The following is a 15,101-nucleotide window of genomic DNA, read 5'->3' as shown; positions in this document are numbered from 1 at the left end:
TCATTTGAGACGATTCACTTGGGTAAGTGAGGACGGCTAATGCTAACGCTCGGTCGACCTAAACATACATTTCTGACTAAATGAACATCTTTATCCCGGACGAGGCCCCATGTTGTTGAGGGTCGGTCGCCTCGCTGAGGAATCTCACAGACATGAATTTTCTCTTACCTGTTTAAGGAACTATTTTTTAAAGTAGGCTAAAACATTGTTTTTTTTCCTCATACCTTCTTCTTCTGGAATAAGGTGTAATGCTTTAGCGAGATCGCCACCTAGTGGTCAAATGGAAACTCCCTCCAGGAGAAGCAGAACAATGTTTACAATGTTAATGATCTGAACATTTTAGTTAGAACTTCTCCTTTAGAGAATCATGTAACACTGTATGATATTAACAATCTCATTATTTCACTGATACATTTAAAGTATGTGAACTGGATCAGATTAATATAAATATATTCAAATTATATAGTAGATTATTAATGTATTTCTAAACAAATGTGTATAAATGTGTAAACTCAAAATGTAATTGAAAGGATAGAAAGGATCGAAAAAAAAAACGGAATAGATTAAATTCAGGATCTTGTGAATCGAATCAAATTGTTTCTGGAAATTATAATTGATATCCAGCCCTAATCTTGACACGTGTTTATAATTACCCAGAGGGCCGGATCCGGCCCCCGGGGCTTGACTTTGACACATTAAGTACTGAACTTTTTGTATTTTTGTATTTTTTTTATCCAGAAAATTGCTGAAAATATACTTTGTCATATATTGCAAATATATATTGTTATTGTGATATAAAAATAATCGCCCAGCACTAATTTAACGAATAAAAGTTCCTCTTTTGTCTAGGTTAAAACTGTCCAACAAACAAAGGTTTTTAATGTGAATCATATCAATTCAGGAACTAAATTCCATCACAGGAATAAAACCATCGTTTGTACGATACACCGAGTTGTGGGCCCGGTTCTGCCGAGGCTGAGCGGTCCACAGGAAGCAGAGCGTCAGCCGGTTATCTGCACCTTGCAGGATGTGCATCCTGACCAGCTCCGCTCTCTCTGGACGACTGCGGATCTTGTGCTTCAGAAAGTTCTCGGTCTAAAAACCACAGAGACAAAGTTCAGATGAGTGAGGGGATTTGGATCTTCTCCTTCGGCCCAAACTCCTCCTCCTCCTCTTACCCTGGCTCTCTCCAGGCTGCGGATCTGCCCGTGGAAAGCTGCCGGGCTCTTGAGGGCTACGGCACAAAAAAACAGTGTTTTTGTTATCTCTGCACCGGCGTGATTCAGACGCTCTTTAGCATCTTGAACCCGCCCACGCTGAAAATCCTGGTTACTCACGCGGCATGATGCCCTGATCCACCAGCTGCTCGCGGGTTCGCCGCTGCTGAAGCCTCAACTGCAACACTGGAAGCAAAAAACGAAGCAAGTTAGACTTTAAAAAGCAGAAAGGAGAACGTCAGCCAGAGAAAAGTGGAAAGATGATATGATGATATGATATTTAAAAACAGGAAGTCAAAATGAGGAAGAGAAGAAAGATGAAACTGCGAAAGCAATCCTTCCCACTCCCATGGGAAACAAACAGAACCGACACGACCCAAAACCAAAGGTTCTGTCCAGAACATTTCACTTGACCTTTAGGTGGACAACCCACCAGAACAGGTTCTGGAGCGAACAGAACCGTGCAGCGTCACCATGACAACAGCAGAGGACCTCACATAGTTGCTGTGCAGCCGTCCAGCCGTAACTCGGCCTCACGCAACATCAACATTTTCCTAAAGCGCCAGATGTGGCTGCAGATCGACTAAATTTAGAGCTCAACTCCTTCCAAAGATGCAAACGCAATCACCCCCGCAAGAAAAATGCAGGACAAAAAAAGCAGAAACGTTCAGACGAATGAAAACAATGAAGCTAAAAACACTTTCTGGAGTCCACTTCTATTGTTCCATCTTCTACTTTTCTAAAGAAAATGTGGAGAAATGAAAGAAAAAAAGTCAGACCAACATGTTAAGCAAAGTGAGACTAGCTAAACACCAACGCACTATTCAGAGGAAATGTGAATCAATACTGATGACAGGTATTAATAAGAAAGTAAATATTTTGTTTAATCCAGTCAACAAAAAACGAAGGATACTTTACTACTAATGTAGAAATGACTACAAATGTAAGAACCTGGACCAGAACAACAAATAACATTTTTTTAGAAAACTTGTTTTGAGTTCACCAAAGAGGGTTTTTTCTAGTTAAATTTAAGACTTTTTAAGACCTTCTTAAGGCCATGCATGCCAAAAATTAAGACCAACTTCTCAGTCTATTTCCCTTTTCATACATTATTTCTCATTTTATCTCATTAATCTTATTTTATGATTAAAACTGTAGCTTTTTTCTTGTTGTTTGTGCGGTGATGCTTTAGCGTTCTTATTTTTTGGGCATTCAACGTATTGATGCATATCAACTGGTTCTTCTGCTGTTAATTACATCATTTTAATAAAATAATTGTGGTAAAAAAAATTCAATTTTGACATGAAATATGAGAAAATAGGCATTTCAAGCAGCAACGTTTTTCAGGCTCAGACCCTGCGGGAACCTGCTGAATGAAAAAAAAAATTGTAAAACATGAGAAAAACTGAGGTTTGATGAAAAAAAAACAACTGTAACTAATAGAAAATAACAACAAATATTTTTTTGGAACAGATCTGTTTTTTTTTTGCACAGTTTGGTCAGGGGTTAGATGACTTCTTAGGAGCAACTTGTGTGTGTTTTCTAAAAATAAATATAAGGTCAAATTTCAATTTATTTTAACACCTGGTTTCCCTTCAGTGGTTGGTTTCCACTAACAGCCACTAGAGGGCGCTGTAGGTGTGTGTATCTGTATTTGATAGTGACCCCAACGCAGAAGAAGAAAACAGACCCGGAGGATCTGATCGTTCTCCTCCTGAACTTTACGATAATTTTCTTTTTCACATGAAGACAAGATTATTCTCGTTTCGATTCTTTTCCTTTACTGCACTAATGCAGGACAGCAACTCATCAAACTGAGTCACATACAACCATTTAACTTCTTCTGCTCCTCCGGGACTGACAGCAGTCCAAACTTCCCTGTCCCTGGTCACGTCCTCCAGCTCCTCTGGATGGACCTCGAGGCCAGCCGAGAAACTGATGCTTTAGAATGGTCCGGCCAATTCAAGTGAGAGTTTCCACTGAGCTCTAGACTATCAATGGACATCTGGGGTGTAGACGGATGACGTAGCTGTGTGTCATGACAGCGACTGCAGTGGTTCTCTGTATTCATGGATTTGGCGTGTCTCCGGTCCCTATCCCCGCAAATAAGGGGGAACATTCTTTGCAAAAAGATTACAGGACAAAACTTTCGGCTTGGATCTTCAGTCAGAAAAAGTGCTGGTTGGACGCCTTGCTGTTGTCGTAATATCCTTCCGCCAATCATTGGATTTCATGTGATGACTGTAGCTCCGCCCTAAGCGGTCCGTTCCATTTTTCAGGGGACGAATTGGTCCGGCTTAATGGCTCCGTTTTAAAAAGAAAACTGTCAAAATACTGTTCCGGTCCGGTCCAGTCCGGACTGGTCAGTGGAAATGAGGCAATAGTCTCTCCAGCGTGTTCTGGGTCTTCCATACCCGGAACACCTTCCCAGGGAGACGTCCAGGGGGCATCTGGACCAGATGTCTGAGCCCCCTCAGCTAGCTTCTCTCAATGTGGAGGAGAAGCGGCTCTACTCCGAGAAGTGACCGAGCTTCTCATCCCATCTCCAAGGTGGTGTGGAGCCGCCCTCTGGAGGAAACTCATTTCTGCCGCATGTAGTCAGGACCTTGTTCTTTCGGTCATGATCCAGAGCTCATGACTGTAGGCGAGTACTGGAACGAAGATCGACCAGTAAATTAAGAGCTTTGCTTTCTGGATTAGCTCTCTCTTCACCACAACAGACCAGTACAGCAACTGTGTAACGGTAGACCAGAGAGAGATGGAAGTACTGCTGAAAGCGGCCATCACTCAGATGTGGCTCTTACAATAAAAGATTAAAAAAAGAAAAAACGACTGGATGATGGAGTTGTGTGTCTATGGATGCTCTCTCCACAGTGACTTACAGTCCAAATAAATACAGTAGATCATTACATGACAAAACTAATGGTTAATGCAGTCCGACGCATCATTTTAAAAGCAACACAACAGTGACGAGGACAGGAAGATGAAGCTCAGACTCGGGTCCTCCAACAGGAAACAGCTGGTTTGAAGAACCATAGGTCTCTTTTGTCCCATTCTCATGATCTGAACAATGATCAACCATAAAAAACCCTGAAGTCAGCACGCTTTGGCAGCTGTGAGAGAAGAGAGAAGCTAAAGGCTGTCAGTGGTTTGAAGACGTGCAGTGTTTTGTTTAAGATGATTCAACTTCCAGTTAGCTGCTTTGCTGGAATTGCTCCGGGAAATGCGGCGGCTGCCGGACTGACAAAGACGTTTTGACCTCCGCGACCCCACAAGAGGTGGATTCCACGACCAAGTCGAGCGGCACAAACGTTGAAATCTGCTTTTCAATCATTCACTTTTATCAAATAACACGGCCAATATCTATATCTTTAAAGAAAACTTTAGAATATTTACAAAACTTCAAAGAATAGAGGAAAATTTGGGATTAAAAACAATAGTTTAGAAAACTTGAAAAATGCTTTTTCTCTATAATTTCACATCAAAGAACAGAGCAGAACTTAAAGCTTAATTTCCGCCTGTGAACTTTTCTTTCATAAATTCAGCAAAAAGTAAAGAAGCAAAGAAAAAAACAGAAAACGAGGAGCCACATGCCAGAAAAATGTCTACTTTTTTCTGTCAGTCTTCAAGCCAAACACTGATGTAAAAAAATCGTGCAACAAAAAAAACAGAAAAATGTCCAACTAGACAAGCATTCACCCAAACTGCACGATGGTAATCATGTCCCTATAAGAATGTGTTTTGCAGAGGATCATATAGCCAGTCCTTATCTAATTGTGGTTGTAAATAAACGAGGCTGTGTGCAACAGCTGTGCCTAATGATGGTTTTTCCGACGGTGCTGGGAAACTTTGGGAATCGAGAACGGGGCGACTATTAGGAAATTTTTTGGATTTTTTGGCTCCTAACCTAAATTTATTACAGAACTCTTTGGGTTTTAGTTCAGAAAGTCAACATGCAGCTCTGGATACGCCGAATGTCCGTATGGACACGAGTAGACGCAAAGGAAAGGTCGCTGAGCCTCAGGTTCTGTCCTCCTTTACGCTGATGACTTTGTGTTTATGCAGACTTCTTTTTAGCTTAAAAAAACACCCGTTTTCAATCATGAGGAGGCTAATTTGTTATTTTTTCTGTAAATTTATTTTTGTAAATATAAAGAGCCAAATCTTTTTTTCTTCTTCAGTGTCTTCTGATCTTTTTCAAAGTGTTCCCAGAGGTCTTTTAATTATGACTAAGACACTTTTAGCCCACAAAAAAGATGTTTTGTTAAGACAGTTTCTGCAGAGCATCAGGAGTTTATTAAAAAATAAAAAAAATCACCTCTGAGTTTCTGGACTCACCTTTCCCATCACTATTAAGTGCTCTTCCACTAGCTTACAGCCCCTCACAAGTCCAAGATATCATTAGCGTAGCAAAAAAAAAAAAATGCTTCAGGAACGTGTTAAAAACACCAAAACATAAATTTCAATGCATTGGGTCTTTAAATATGTAAAAATATTTAAAAAAATTCAAAAGACAAATCTTTTAAAAAATTCTATCAGTTTAATAATACAATAAAATGAAAAGTTTGTTAATGTAAAACAAATTATTGAATTATAAAGGTTGATCTGAGATTTTAGAATACAATATTTTGCAAACAAACTTAAATTGAAATCACGAATAAGGTAATAAATCTTTAATTTTAGATTGGAATACATAAATAAATAAAAAAAATAGCAATAATATTTTTTAAAAAAATAAATAAAATGTTACATTTTATGTAATCGTGTTCACATTCTTTCATAACAGAGGCTCCGCCCACTTTGTCCCCAGCATGAGACTGGGAGCTGTCATGATGGCAGACAGATTAACACCTGCACGGCTTAAACCACAATGACTGTGGGAGTGAGTAAAGTGTTGGAAGAAGCTCAGCGGCTGGAAAGTGTGAGGTATTGGGGTGGTGACATCGAATGATGAGTGGGTGCTACTACTGTTGACATTCCTCAGAAACTTTCCACGGATAAACCTCCGTCCTCCTGCTCGCAGCGTCGGAGTTCGACGACCAAAGCAGTCTGGACTCCGTCTGGAAGAGCTCCCATCATAAAACTCCTGGTTTGTTGACAGAATGAGCCGGCTCAGATTAGTGACGGACTGACTCCGCTGATCTCTCTCAGCCATCTCTAAAGCCGTGATTAAAAGCTGGCAGAGCAGCGGCGAATCATCCATCAGCGTCAGACCGTTTGATAGAGTCGCTGGAACAACCCAAACAAGCTAATGCGCCGTCTGACCAGCACCATCAGAATAAGTGATGCAGGAGACGGGCCAGTTTGAACTCGAGGCTAAAATTAGTCTCTGTGTAAATACTGTATATTTGCATGAACGATGTTTGGATGTATGGATGGGAAAAAAACAAACAGAATTCTGAGGAACTGTTTCATCAACCAATAAAACAAACACACAGAAGAGGAATGTTTTGCTTATTCCAGCATCTGGGTGAATACTTGATTCTGATTGGCTGTAAGCTGTCAATGGACTCCTAAAAAAAGAAGTTCCTTTAATGTTTTATATTAATGCACTGGCTTTAACATGAGTAACCAAAACAAGAGAAATGGATGGACGTACTTTATTCCACTGTTTATCACAGCAGGAAAAGATCTATGTCCTTTAAATGGCTTTGATGGACATTCTAGTATCTCTACCAAAGTTACTATTAACTGCAATATTGCCTTTAATTTTAGGTTGAATCAGACCGGAAAAGTCTGTTGGTCCGGACTGAGTCCACCTAATTTGGTCCGGATCAAGTCCTGGACCTTTTGTTTGGTCAACCGGACATTTCTATTCTGGACCAAAGCTTGTAAACTAGAGCTGCCACAAACGGTTATTTTAATAGTCGACTAATCGGGTCACGCACAAAGTGGATGTAAAACACACATCATTAGCTTTGAACTAACTAAAAACTAAATATATAGCATTACCCGCCCGCGATGATAGTAGTGAGAATGCTGTAAGCTGAATTTGGCCGCTGAAGATGCTAATGCTGGTAGCTGAAGATGATGAAATTGAAAGCTAAATATGTTGAGGTTGATGGTTAAAATTGCTGAAGCTAATAGCTGAAAAGCAGGTAAAAATATTAGTTAAATGCCAAATTAGCCAAAAAAAAGAAAAAAAAAAACAAGTTAGCCAAAACAGCTGGAATGTAGCTGAGATATTAGCTTAACTCCAAAATAGGTTAAAAAACAAAACAAAAAAAAGCCTAAATCAGCCAAAATAGCTAGCATGAAACCGAAATATTAGCTAAACTCCAAAATAACTTATGACAAAAAAGTCTTAATTAGCCAAAATAGTTAGCATGCAGCAGAAAAAAAGCGCGCCGTCTTGTGGGGTCCAGATGACCCTGACGTTGAAGGGTTACGTAAACCAACAAGCGATGAAAAGTGAACTTTCTCTCTGAAATTATGATTTTTATCACTTTAGCTTAAAGACCCATTTCCTTTGCAGATTTAATATTTGTATAAGGTATAAGCGGGATAATACCCACTGAGATGTCCAGAATCGGAAATTAATAGACTGTGGAAGCAACCGTCCTCCTCAGCCTCAATGAAGGTCATCCGTGAATTTCTGATAATGGACACTTCGTCCAGCATTATCCCTTATTTATATTACAGAGACCTCCACTACAGATCTACACACCTCAAGGAGATGTTAGCCAATGTTTCTCTTGTTGTTCGGTTTGTAAAGGATTGCCAAAATGTTTGAAACCATTTGCTTCGACTGAGCATGAACACAATAGAAGTTTTCACAGTTCAAGGCTGAGCTACAGATTCTTGCAGATATGGAAAATTATCTTAAATGGAATCTAGAGACAAAAAGTGTGGCGAGAAAAGCATACAGGAAGTAGATGTGGAGCAGTCGTTTGAAGAGCAACAACAAAACACTTGAAGACAAGTGTGCAAGGAGATTATACCTCAGATTAACCAATAACGATCCAACATTAAGGAGAGATGGTCAGGACTGGAACTTTGTTACAAATCAAAAAGCTGCGTTCACCAAATGTGATTTACGTGATCAGAAATCATGCAACGGCACGTCAACTAATCAAGAATTCATTCAGTTTTGGGTGTTCAGTGACTTGATCAGTGGGTGGAGTCCAAATCCAACATGGAGGATCAATCCATCAATCCGCATCTCCTCCTGAACTTTGATATTTTTCTTATTTTCATCGAGACAATCATAAAAAGGTCTTCCAATTTTATTTTTATTCTGTCCTTCTCTCACACTAAGTCGTTAAACTGGGTCACAAAAAGACGGAAGTACCGCTGAAAGCAGCCGTCATTCAGATGCAGGAGTGAAGCTCACGGCACTGGGACAGTCTCTGAATGATCTCATGAACACAGACATGGAGACGAGATTACAGACGCTTTTGTAGAATAAATAAATCAGATCTCTAAACATCATCCGTGTCTTCCATTCATTGTAAATGAGATACACAGACACCACTCCGTGTAGCGATCGGGCTGAAAACACATTTGGCCCTAGCTCCTCCCACACACGTCTGAGGCGTTAAAGTTCTGAACACATTCTTGGGCAGGCAAAGAGAAGCGAATTCGCTGACACAAATTTGAGGTGTTGGCTGTTAATGCAGCACAATGTAGCTTTAAAGGCATAGAATTATCAGATGAAACAAATGCAAAGGTGTCGCCCAGCAAGCACTGTCCTGATTTACTGAACAGGACAGCGAACCAAAAAATCCATCTACTCCACCAAACCCTCAGAACATTCTCTCTGTAAAGTCAGCCATCTTGCTGTTTAACTAAAGACGAGACATCTTTAGCCCACAAAGATGGTACCAACGCTCATACTCCTAGAACATTTTTTAACTTGTAGTGTCTCTGAATGTTGTTTTGTAGTTAGAAAAAGTGTCATCTTAACCCTTAGAGGCATCAGTCAAGCTTTTAGAAATCCTAAAGCTCATTATTCTGAATTAAATACAGTAAAAACCTGATTTTTTAGGACAATAAGGTGGAAGACGACTTTCTTTTGCTGTAAAATTCAGGATTCTCACTGCAACTTGTGTTCACATCCGACCAGCAGAACGACAACAAACCGACGGAGTGGTTTCTGCGTTCTCTCACCGTTTTTGCGCTCGCTGAGCGGGGGCAGCGTGGGCTGCAGGGTCAGCTCCTCCATGTCCTGGGTCACCGCCTCGCTCTGAGGACTGGGCACCAGAAGATTGGGCGTCCCACAATCCCCCTCTGCTCCCAGCCGCCCCTGTGAAGCCTGGGCCTCCATCCCGTCCTAGGAGGGGAGGGGGTCGGGGAGGAAGAGAAGTCGCACCACCTTCTCTTTGTGTTACGCCTCCCTGCAACCTGTGGGAACAGAGACATCGGTGAGGTGTTTGTGCGCCTGATCGACTCTCAGAAACGGAAAGCATCACTCATGACATTTTGTGGACTCAGAAATATGGAATAATCGTCATCCTTCTGTTGACAGGACGATTTCACCCAGCTGGCAGAAAGCTGAGGGTGGCATTTTACCTCCGCCATCTGGAAGAAGTCAGTCTGAGCCTAAATTAATCATTAAATCGGCTGCGTTAGTCATTAAAGTAAATAATGCCTTCAACCGCCGCTCGGGTGAAACAACGTCAGTGTGTGCATGAATGTTCACTCTGTTCAGACAGTCTTCACCGTCCCAGGACGGACGTCACTGTGGTGGCTTCCACCATGTAAGTAAATCACTTTTTTCTGCTGCAGGCCCAGCATCCCTCTGGAGCCCGGTCCAACCAAAACCACAGCGCTGAGCTCTCCTTACAGGGTCGGCAGCAGAAGCTTCCCCACACTTCAGCACTTTTGTTTTCCCTGCTGGTTTTAGATCAGTGCGGGGTCCTCTGACTTCATCTGGTCTTCTACCCGGCTGTGTTCACCACTTCCTGTTCCATTAATGATAAACGCGCCACTCAAAGACGGAGCCTTGCTGGCCAGCGTTCAACCCCGGCGATACGCCTGCAGGAACATACCTGCTGCATTACACGGCTCTACACACAACAATCAAAACTGTAGCTGTGAAATTCACGTCTGTGAAACTCTGCAGACTTTATCTCCAAAAACTGTCATTTATCATCAGGTTATCTCAGACAAATCTGGCTTTACAATAACGGTTCAGATTCTTTAAGGCTTCACTAGCACAGAAGAAAACAAACAATTATTTAATGGAAATTGAGAAAACATTAAAAACATGGTTGTAATTCTGGATCAAAGAAAAGTTTATGGTTTGTTCACAAATCTCTGATACTTCCTATAGTTGTAAAAAAAATGAACTGAATGTTCAGTGGATGGTGGTGATGGCATGCTAAGACCACATGCCCCACCCCGTAGGAAGTCTAGAAAAAAGCATGGCAGGGGTCACCCACCCCCAAAATGTTACGTTATCTTGATGGAATGTGTAGGTCAAAGGGCACCTGTCAAAATGAGTTTGATGGAAGGTTTATTCCTTCTTCTCTCTCCTGCAGATCAAACCACTTCATTATAAAAAGATTAAATTATGCAAAATATTATCAGAAATATTAAGAGGCAGGATAAAAGGCAGAACATTAGGGAACAAGTTTCATCTAATTGGTCAAGACATTAAAATAAAGCCTCTTTCAGACACTGATAAGAACATTTATATGCAGGAGTGAAACCCAGCGAGACCCAGCCAGACAGCGACACTCCCCGAACGCGTTCGAAGATGAGTGCAGAGCCAAACAATGATGAAGCACCACTCCAGGCGCCGCGCTACAACCGGCTGACATTCAAAGAATGGAAATTAGCATTCAGAGAGGAAACCCGGAGAGACGCCGCAGAATTTCCAGAAACAGAACAGCTTTCAGGTCCCTTCACCGCATGAGCTGGGCTTACAAAGGAGAGAACTCAATTAAGAACTAACGGGGGATAATTGCTCTGGTGTTCCTCCTAACGATGTTTGTTTATGCGGGCCTTTTTATGACCTCGACAAAGGGAGGGGTCAGTCACAGATGGCTGCCAGGAACCAGGAAGTTCATCCTGAGACAGAAGCTCGCTGTGATGCACGGCGGTCTGAGGAAACACGGAGAGGATGAGAGAACTGACACCGCTGTGGACATAAAGTTTCACAGCACAGATATTTTATTTAAGCTGCAGACTGAAAGGAGGAACTGCATGTTAATGCATCATCACTGCAATAAAGAATGTTAAATTATTAATAAGAACGTCACATTTTTAGAGGGGAAAATGCATTAAAATCCTTTCTGCTCTTGGAAATCTTAGTTTGTTTCCACAAATATCATTCTAGAAACTATTAAAAAAAGAAAGTAAAATTCTGGTGTACTGCAAAAACACAATTAAATAAACCATAATTATTAGAAATAAAAGTGAGAATTTGGATCATTAAATAGTGCTGCCACAAACGATTGTTGTAATAGTCGACTCATTATTTTTTCCGATTAGTCGACTATTCGGGTCATGAGCAAACTGGATGTAAAGAACATATCTCAACCATCATAGCTTTAAATTAGCTAAAAATTAGACAAATAGCATTACCTGCAATAATGCTAGTGTGAATGCTGTAAGCTGAATTTGGCCGCAGAAGATGCTAGTCCTGATAGTTAAAAACGCTGAAGCTGATAGCCAGCCAAAATATTGGTTAAATGCGAAATTAGCCTAAAGAAAATTTGAAAAAAGCCTATGTAAGCCAAAACAGCTAGCATGTTGCTGAAATATTAGCTAAACTTCAAAATAACCCAAAAAAACTAAAAAAAATCCTAAATTAGCCAAAATAGCTAGCATTTAGCTAAAATATTAGCTAAACTCCGAATTAGCCTAAAAAAACTTAGTGAATGTCAAAATAGTCCAAGAATCTACCAGAATGCCATTATAACTTTCAACTTTACTGCACTCCGACTCCATATAATATAAGGTAACAACTAATCAACTTTTTTAAATCAATCATCGACTATTTTAATAGTCGATTAGTCGATTAATCGTGGCAAACCTAATCTCAAACAGGGTATTGTATAGATTTAACCTGTCTTTGAGGGCAAAAAACAAATGGCCTTAAAGATTTTACGTTTGTCTTTTTTAAGACAAACTTGCCAACTAAAGCAAGACGCTGACAGGGTTTGGAGGCGGGGCCAAGCCCGGATTACACAGAACGCTTCTCCTGCTGTAACCACTGGTCAATATTGGTGGAATTTTTTTATATCAGACCGAAACCAATATTTAAGCAAATATCGTCCGATATCGATACTAGCACCGACGTAGCGCCCATCCCCAAGTATAATTACCCAGGAGTACTTGCAGTCATTTTAAAGGTAATCACCATAAATCAGAGCACGATGGCTGACTCGGTTTGGAGGGAGACCTGGGTTCACCTCACGCTACTGCCTAACTTGACCTGAGTCTGGGTCTCCCTGTGCCGGTCCCCAGCCCGGATAAAATACAGGGTTGTGTCAGGAAAGGGATCCGGCGCAAAAATCTCTGTGGCGACTCATGACGGAATGTACCGAAAGGTCAACAACAACTGTTTGTCAAAAAAACAAATTAATCTAACAACTTTGTGTTAGAGAAAACTGAATGTTTATTTTAAAAATAGCAAGAAGATATTTTCTGGTGTAATAGGAGTCTTTAAATACTAGATAAGAGTCATAGACTGAAACCAGTAGGGAGAAGCAACAAATCGCCCCAAACGCGCCATGTTTTTTTTAAAATTTTTTTTTATTTTACAGAAACATGATGAATATTTCCAGAAAGACACTTAAAATCTGGTGCAAGGATCAAGTTTTATCTGTGATAATTTACGCCTGGCGTTCTAAGAAAAGCTTCAACATGTCAGAAGTCGGCTGTGTTTTGATATGTAAAAACCACAGACTCAGGGAGCAGGCGGGGTCATTATTACACCCCTTCAAATCAATCATCCACACTGAACAGTGACACTCAGACAGGAAACACACAAACCCTGACGACATACACGCCATCAACTCCACGCTCTCAAATCAGCAAGTGTGAATTTCTAAAGAACATCAGTGTAGAAACAGAGCAGGTTCAACAGGTTCAAGGAAACCCAAACCCCAGCAGGGAAATCAACTGCAAACATTCTCTAATATAGTATTTTCAAAAGGGCTTTTATTAATTAAAGTATATGATCTCAAAAGAAATCTTGCAGACGGAGACTAAATGAAGAAATATTTTAACAGTTTAACCAAGAAAACCAGATTAGAAAAACTAAAAAAAAGAAAATGAGCCCAACCTTAAGCGTTTTCCTAGTCAAGGAAGGGGTTAGGGTTCAGCTCTATTATAAACAGGTCTGGATGTCAGGAATGCGAGTGATAAAAGTCCTCATGGGGGAGTCACACTCCAGCGACGGCAGCAGATAAGTCTGCCGCTTTGGACAAAGAGTCAATAAACAATTCAGAGGGTTTTCTGAAAATTCTTGTGTCCTTTTATGTTCTGTAACATACCACAAAAACAACTTTAGATTTTTTATGAAAAGGGGGGACATTATTTGAAGAAAAAAATGTGTGGTTGTAGTAAGAGAATCCAACAGAAAGATATGTCAACAAATAGAATCTAAAGTACAGTTTGAGATAAAACAGAGATGACGTCATGGCCGTGACCCATAAGTCTGTTCTGCTGTCCCAACATCACTTCCTTCCTTCCCGCCTTTGTTGGTTTTGTTTTCTCACACAACAATAAACGATCAAACTGTGTGTGAGCTAGTATGATTAGCTAACTTCAATTTATTATTAAAGTATTTTTTAGTACTCTTAAAACACCTAAAACAACCTCTTCTCTTGTCTGTCAGCATGACTCACCAAACACAACCTGTAAATCTGCAGCCGCACTTTCCACACTTTTATCGATTTAAAATAAATTATTATTATCATTACTGTTACGTTTATTCAAATAAATTCTGGTGCACTCATTCAGAAAAACAACGTATATTATTCATTTATTTTTAATAATGTAAATGTGTGGCCACATGATGAAGCAAAAATGATGGTGGTAGAAGTCTCGCGCAGCCGCCGGTGGGTGTGGGACAGGCTAGCGCGGACAGGTGAGACTGCAGACGGAAGCGACCGCGAAAGATACCAGCGATGCTTTCTCGGTGCTTTGTCATTTTCTAGAAACAACAATAAAACAGAACCTGCTGCTGTCACGCACTAGCCCACGTTGACTCGAACGAACCAGCTTCTCTCAGAGCCCCTCTTGGGTTAGCTCGAGCTAGCAGAGACACGCTAACATGCTAAAAACAAGGCGGCGCAGCAGCAGCGCGGCCGTCTTACCGAACTGCGTTGGTTCGAAACCAGAGTCCATTAGAGCGGTTCTTCACATGGCGAAATCCCCCGGTGTCCGGGGAATCCTGTCGAGCGGTCGGTTCTTTTGAGGCTGAAGTTTATTTGCGGAGTAAAATGGCTGCGATTTGTGTCGGTAGGTAGGATGGGGAGTGACGTCATGACGCACGAGGACGGAAACGGCGGAGGGATCGGCAAGAGGATCATTAACTGGACAAAACTACCTGTTGACCAGTGTAACTTCAATTTTTGCTACCTATGACATTCTGTGACCGGAAATGGACTTCTGAGACTACCTTTTGCACTTATTTATTTTTTTAGATTCTCTTGGTATGTAGATTAATTTAATAAAAAAAATTAAATTAAAATACCATTAAAATAGGAAGATCAACATACTTTTTCATACTGTTTACATTTTTGGGTAAATAATTTAAGATAAAGTATTTATCTAGTTAGCCTTTAACATTGTTATTTTTTACAGCTTATATATATATATATATATATATATATATATTATTTTTTTAGTTCCTAAAAACTAACTTTAGGATTAATTTTACTATTTTAACATTTATTCCAGATGTTGCACCTTCTGTAGCTCCCATAA

At 40.5% G+C, this 15,101-nt stretch overlaps 1 protein-coding gene across 2 annotated transcripts in view; it reads right to left on the bottom strand.

Annotated features, from left to right (window-relative positions):
- The window catches only part of mrtfba (myocardin related transcription factor Ba), a 26,729-nt gene extending 12,010 nt beyond the window's left edge, over positions 1-14,719 (bottom strand). The window contains exons 1-5 of one of the 2 annotated variants that reach the window (XM_024284650.2): positions 14,489-14,719; positions 9,327-9,560; positions 1,338-1,403; positions 1,179-1,234; positions 1,020-1,095 (exon numbers count right to left, since the gene is read on the bottom strand). In XM_024284650.2, coding sequence (XP_024140418.1) covers positions 1,020-1,095; positions 1,179-1,234; positions 1,338-1,403; positions 9,327-9,483 — 355 coding nt within the window. In that variant the 5' untranslated portion in view covers positions 9,484-9,560; positions 14,489-14,719. The remainder of the gene's footprint in view (positions 1-1,019; positions 1,096-1,178; positions 1,235-1,337; positions 1,404-9,326; positions 9,561-14,488) is intronic. The other variant, XM_024284649.2, reaches the window with a different exon arrangement.
- Positions 14,720-15,101: the final 382 nt, after the last annotated feature.

The sequence above is a fragment of the Oryzias melastigma genome, linkage group LG19 (assembly GCF_002922805.2).
Source record: "Oryzias melastigma strain HK-1 linkage group LG19, ASM292280v2, whole genome shotgun sequence".
Lineage (NCBI taxonomy): Eukaryota > Metazoa > Chordata > Actinopteri > Beloniformes > Adrianichthyidae > Oryzias > Oryzias melastigma.
Note: the sequence above shows the minus strand (reverse complement) of the source record. Positions and strands in the feature narration are given on the sequence as shown.